Source organism: Antrostomus carolinensis, unplaced genomic scaffold (assembly GCF_000700745.2).
Source record: "Antrostomus carolinensis isolate BGI_N321 unplaced genomic scaffold, ASM70074v2 scaffold11290, whole genome shotgun sequence".
NCBI lineage: Eukaryota > Metazoa > Chordata > Aves > Caprimulgiformes > Caprimulgidae > Antrostomus > Antrostomus carolinensis.
Genome location: NW_010286487.1, coordinates 75,495 through 81,835, shown reverse-complemented (window position 1 = coordinate 81,835; position 6,341 = coordinate 75,495). Strand labels below are relative to the sequence as shown.

The 6,341-nt window shown below is 34.6% G+C and overlaps 1 protein-coding gene across 1 annotated transcript in view; it reads right to left on the bottom strand.

Annotated features, from left to right (window-relative positions):
- Positions 1-6,341, bottom strand: part of LOC104528866 (ryanodine receptor 2) — a gene marked incomplete at both ends in the record, with an annotated part of 85,074 nt that overhangs the window by 4,570 nt on the left and 74,163 nt on the right. The window contains 2 exons of the mRNA XM_029086223.1: positions 2,170-2,266; positions 3,866-3,978. Coding sequence (XP_028942056.1) covers positions 2,170-2,266; positions 3,866-3,978 — 210 coding nt within the window. The remainder of the gene's footprint in view (positions 1-2,169; positions 2,267-3,865; positions 3,979-6,341) is intronic.

The following is a 6,341-nucleotide window of genomic DNA, read 5'->3' as shown; positions in this document are numbered from 1 at the left end:
GAATGCCTACCAACAAAACTAATCAATAATTTTATCATATAAACTTAGGTCTTCATATAACCTATTTTAACTTTTAAATATTAATAAAGACAGTGTTGAATATCCTATGATTTTAATATCAAATACTAAAATCTAGTTCCCTTAGAGACTTGATCTGCTGAATCAGAATTAAGAATCAGCAGAATTAAGGTCCTCAAGCAGCAGACTTGCATATACTTTTTTCTTTTAATATACAAAGGTTGAAGGAGTTGTGCCACTTTTGTATGATAGACTTAAGGACAGAAGTTTCAGTAAACAAAACTGCAGGTTTACTCCAGTCCTCTTTAGGGGATACAAACACTCATCTCTCACGTTCCAGAAAAAGCCCTTACCACGGGTCTATAAATTGCCTGGGTCTGGCAAAGTCAGGAAGGAAGTAGTTTTTCCTGCATTTCTCCTTTTAAATTATTTTTACTTAGCAGAAGAGTTCAAGTTTCTCAGTGTTGAGAAAGAACATGCTACTGCACACAACATTGTAGTTTGCCGACTACAGAGAGTTAAAGGACAAGAAGTCTTGGCTATAATTTTTGGGCCCTGGATTGTTCTAGTTTTCTACCTAATATGTGAACAGTTCAGAAACTTCAGACAAACCTTCAAGCATATATTAGAGAACCCAAGGCTCCTTCATTCTCCCCTTCCAGAGAAGTTCTGACACCACAGCCTGCACTGTGATTCCACCCCTTGCTATACCAAGGTACAGCTTCTCTAAGAGGGATAAAGAACCTTCACCAGCATCACAAACACATCTTTCATGAAGTCCACACAACAATCAGGGTCAGCTCCACAGAGCTGAATGGTAGAACCTCAAACTCTCGCCCTCCAGGAAAGTGCTCTAAAGCAGCAAGAATGTAACAGGAATTACAAGGGAATGCCTGTAGTCCTTTGCTAAAGGATGATACAGCAGCTGCAGTAGTCCAGTCTGTTTCTGTCTTCTCCAAGACAGTTTTTCACATAAGCTACCTAGCAAGGAGTTCTTCATAAACTTAGCAAAGATATAGTTGCATAGAGGACGTAAGGAGACAACCCTTTAAATCAGAGTGTAACTAAATGACCATGCTAGCTTATTTCTTCACACACACATACCTGCACATACACACATACATGTTCTGAAATGCTAAAATAAAATTATTTTTTGCAATGAACCTGCATTATTTAAAACATTTGCAGTGTGTTGGGATGCATGAAGATACCAGTTTAAAAGGTTGTATACAAAGAAAGTATTTGCAGAAGTCTCTTGTTTTTTCACAATGCTTGATCACACAATAAGGATGCCACAATAAATGAATTCTTGCATGTGTGGAGCCAAAAATGAACTTCCACAGTCTGCTTGTGTTGAGCTCGTTGCTGCTAATCTTCCCTTCAATATTTTGACCCTTGTTTTCAAAATTGTTCACACCTTCCTCTCTCTATTGCAGAAAGCAGGCTCTCCTCAGAATAAAAAGATTGATCTCAGACTGTATTCTGTTGGACCTCCAAGGGACTGAATCATTTCCTAGTACTAGTTCTTGCCACATGTGAAAGAACTGCCTTTCCAAGAGACAATTGTAAGGGATGAGGACACAAGGCTTTACTGAAAATCACTCTAGGGATTTGCCAGGCTAAAGACATCACTCTAACACTTTACTACTGGGAAAAATCCTCACCTCCCTAACAAGAGTATTCTGTGAAGAAGCAGCAGACTGTATGCTTCTGAGAAACTGATTAAGACTAGAATTCCTCTAGTTTCATATTCTAACCTTGTGACTTAAATGGCTTTAGTGTGCGTTATGATGTTTTTAAATACATTAAAGGTTAACTGTAAAGAAAGAAGGGAATAGGCTGTTCCCCTTCTCCACAGGGCAGAAGACAAGAGACAGAAGAATGACAGCAACTTACACATAATTTAGACAAAAATTTTAAAAGCTTTGTAAAAGGTTACTGAAGCCTTGAAGCAGACTGCCTGAGGGGATTTTGGAATCTCCATCACTTACAGTTTTTAACATGTCTCAGACGGATTTGGTCATAGCTCACCCCTTCGTGCAGAGATAGCTTAGATGATACCTTTCATACCTCATAGACTTATAATCATTGTTATAAAAGATGAATGTTAAACCATAATACAGTCCCATGACCCTTTGCACCCAGACATACTGCTAAGTCTTCTATCAGTTTGTCTTCAAAATAATGTTCTTCTGTTTCAATCCAAGATTTATCATAGCCTTGAAGGAAGAGATTGACAGCTCGGTGCCTAAAATGGGACATTTAAAACAAAAGCTGTAAACTTTTAGAGATTATTTGGTCAATACAAATTTCATTTAGCTTGAAGAACTGTCCAGTAATTACAAATTTAAAAGGAAATCAAAATTTCTACAGTAAAACCACTGAAAGAACCTGTTTTAAAATTAAGTTTACATTAAAATGCTCTGTTCAAAACTGTGTCCCATTAACTTGTAAAACTGATATTAAAATGTAATAATAATGATTTTAGGAACAGATAATAAATAGAACTTTAAATAAATTTAAATACAAGTAAGAAAATTAATTATTTTACCACATTAGTGAGTTTTATTTTTAATAGAAAATATTTTCATATTATTTTAATTTAATTATTAAGATAACAACAATAGATTACTTTGGCTTGTGCTCAAGTAATTGCATTTTTTTTAATGTTCAGGATTAGACTTGCATATCTAAAATAATAAATTATTTTTTTCCAAACTCCATGAAATTAAATGGCTAATGAGGGCAAGAGGGTAAGCCAATGATAATAACTGTTTTTTGTTTTTATCTTGAGGATTCAATGCAAAATGGACTGTGTGACAACCAACTCCCCAAGAAGAATTTTATCAAACCTCTTTATTTTTTTTAAACAACTGCCATTCCCATATACTGAAAAGGAAGAAGTATAATTAAAATATACAAGAATGATAGTTATGTGCAGGTGACCCACTTGTTAAAGTAAGAACAGCTACAGATGGAAATATCTTTGTTCTATTTTCAACTGTCACAGAAGCCTCATTTCAAGCTAGTATGATTCTGATGCCCTTGTGCCTCCTTGGACAGACCAAGATTTATCCTACTAACTATGCTAATAGTAATAATATGCATACTTTTAGGAAAAAACAAGAACATTATTATGTTGAAAAGATCAAATACAAGTGTTCTGGAAATTATTTTTAGCAATTGCATGAAAAACAATTGTCTCTATTTTTTCTGAACATTCATTCCTTCCAGAATCTCAGGATTCTGAAACTTGCTTGACTATAGATCCCATTCTCTATAGAGCAAGAGAGAAGAGGAAAAGGAGTGACGTGAAAAGGTGTGAAATGCTTAGAGAATGTGCATATATTTCTTGTCTAATAGAATGCTCTTCCCAAAAGTGCAGAATAAACAGACAAGCTTTCAGATAAATAGTATCAGTTTATTTCCTGCATATAGAACATTCAGCATTTAATAATGAAGGTAACTCTGTATTTCCAGAGCTATGCCATGGCATAGGAGGAAATTTATCACCCAAGATATTACAGTGACACCAATATGTCTGCTTCTGCATTTATCTCCTATGAAAGGTGTCTGCTTTTCAGAAAAGAAAACATACCAGAAGGAACTGGTGGAATAATAGCAAGAGGAGAGAATCAGAAATTTAAAACTATACTTTTGTTATCCTTTTCAGAAGATATATTAGAAGAAAGTAATTAGATCTATAAAAAGAAAGTAATATACAATGTACACTACTATGCAGTTTATCAATTACTAGTTTACATGTTTTTCTTCCTTTTGATCTTGCCAAATAGCACTATATGAACATAAACGCATTTGTGAAAGACAGAACAAATATAGCTCTTACCTTGGCAGATTATACAATGGTGCCATTCTAAAGCAGGCAACTACTGCTCTTTTCCTCTGTTTAGACAGCAGCTTATGCCACACTGCTTTTTTGGACCGCTGAGGATGCTCAACCTGTTATATAAAATACACATGGAAAAATAAACAATGTGCCAATGATCCTCCTGTCTGGGCATAGTAATAATAATAAAAATGTGAGATAACAGATAAATGAAGTGGAAAGATAACAGAAGAATAATAGATGGGAAAAAGTGTTCTAGACAGAGTTCAAGCTATCAGTCAAATTGTAGAATCAGAATTTAGAAAATAAACTTAAAAGCAAAAATCTCCCTTTCCTTGTATGATACAGATATTCTCCTTTTTTTGCTTCATCCTACTTCTTATATCTTTTAGATAGAGTAGTTTCATCATTGAGGACATCTCTCAGGATATCTTAACTTTTAATACAAAGAATCTTCACTCTTTCTATCTTTTATATGTAACTGTTTACATATGTACAGGTAAACCGTACACCTTCACGTTGGTTCAGACAATACTTTTAAAGAATTGTCTTAAATACAATCAATCTTTTATTTGTAATATTTACCATGGCCAACTACAATGGAAAGGAATTAACTTTATAAATGGGACAGGCACAAGGACTAAATCCCTTCCATGAATCTGCATAGCTAGACTGAATAAAAGATATTCCAAAATACTTCATTTCATAGTATTCCGGCTGTGAATTTCCAGTGAAATTTCATAAATTTCGCTACATTTCATAATATTACAGCTCTGTCTTCAGATATATTATCTTTCTGCATCCTGGCTTTACAGTAGCATGAGATGAAATTGCGTGTGCTTCATCCTCCCACAGCCTATTCACAGTTTTTGTGATTTACATCACAACTGCTCCATAAAGATGCTGTCACCTGATTTAACTCACATAAGTCTTGTAGAGTTAAGGGGGAGATGTCTTTTGTGTGACGATGTTTGTTTGTTTGGGGGGGTTGTTTCTTTCTTTTTTGGACAATAGTGCTAGTAGAATACTAGCTCCTTTGTTTCCAAACATCTTCAAAGGAGTCAATGGAAGTTAACATCCCTAAACTGAAAGGCTCCTTGAGGATTCTCCCTTGTAATAAAATAAAGCATTTTATTTAAAACATGCAGTGATGATGATGTTTACATAGACTCAATATTCAATCCATACATAGTTATCCAAGAGGAATTTTCCAGTTTAGTGAAATATAAAAAACTTATTCATAGTTAAATGATAAACCTTTAATGGAACAGACTAAAATACTGATGAGCATCCAGTGAAATGGATAGTTACACTTGTAAGATTAAGTGGTGACATTCTAAAACAAGTTCCTGCCAAAAGATAAAATGCAAATGAATATTATTTGTTAAGAGAAAGGATAGAAAAGTGTTCACTGCAAACACATTTACAGTCACAAAACAAAGTTAGCACTAATAATCTAGAAGTCAGACAAATCCAAATGTGAAAGTTAGGTAATTAGTAGTATCTTCACAAACAACTATAAAACTCTATACTTTCCCAAAAAAAATAGCCTCGGCCTACACAAGCAGATCTCTGAAAATAATAAAAACAAAGAAGTTAGCTGTGCATGGAAAGAAAATAGAAAGAATGAACTGATCTTTGCCAGTGTAATAAGGAAACCATTCAGAGTATGCATATATGGAGAAGAGAGTATTTCTATATTGAGAGCAAAGGAATATTTAAGACTATCATAAAAACAGACCCAATGCTCACATATTCATTATTTTTAAAAACACTGAATTACCCACTTCACTAACAAATGCACTTAAGCACTTGTCCACAGAAGATGAGTAAAGCTGTAGTGCCAAACCTTCAAAGAAGTAGGTGCAAAGTACCCAGAATAAAAGCAGCCAGCATTTGCTTCACTGCAAATCATTGGTTTAGTCTGATCAGAAGGACTGATCTGAAATATTAATCTGGTTGTACAATGGGAATCCATCCTGTTCTGTAATACTGCCAGATTCTATATGCTGTGAGATTGATCCTATGACAGAACATGGAAAACACAAGGATCATACCTTGGTTTTCACTCCCTTGAACAATTTCTCCAAACTACACAAGCTTAATCAATTCATAAGCGTGATGGTATAGCTAAAATGCCAGAAACGAAAATATTGTATATGCTGTTTGAACTCAAATACAAGAGTCTAATGCTGAATTATGCAACTCTGTGCATGTTAATCCATTTTCTTTCAGCTCGTTTAACTTTAATAAAAACAGGGTAAAATACAAGATCTTTTGCTCCCCACATTTCTAGTTTTCCCCTACTCTTCCTTCTTCCTCACAGCCACCCTATATCCTTTCAAATCAACGCCAGTTCTCTTGTCTCTCTGTTTAGTAAGCTAACTGTGATTGCCATGTATTTACTTCCTATTCTATCACTTTTTGCTTGCTCCACACATATTTAATACCAGGTAAAATTTAGTCACTCTTCTTC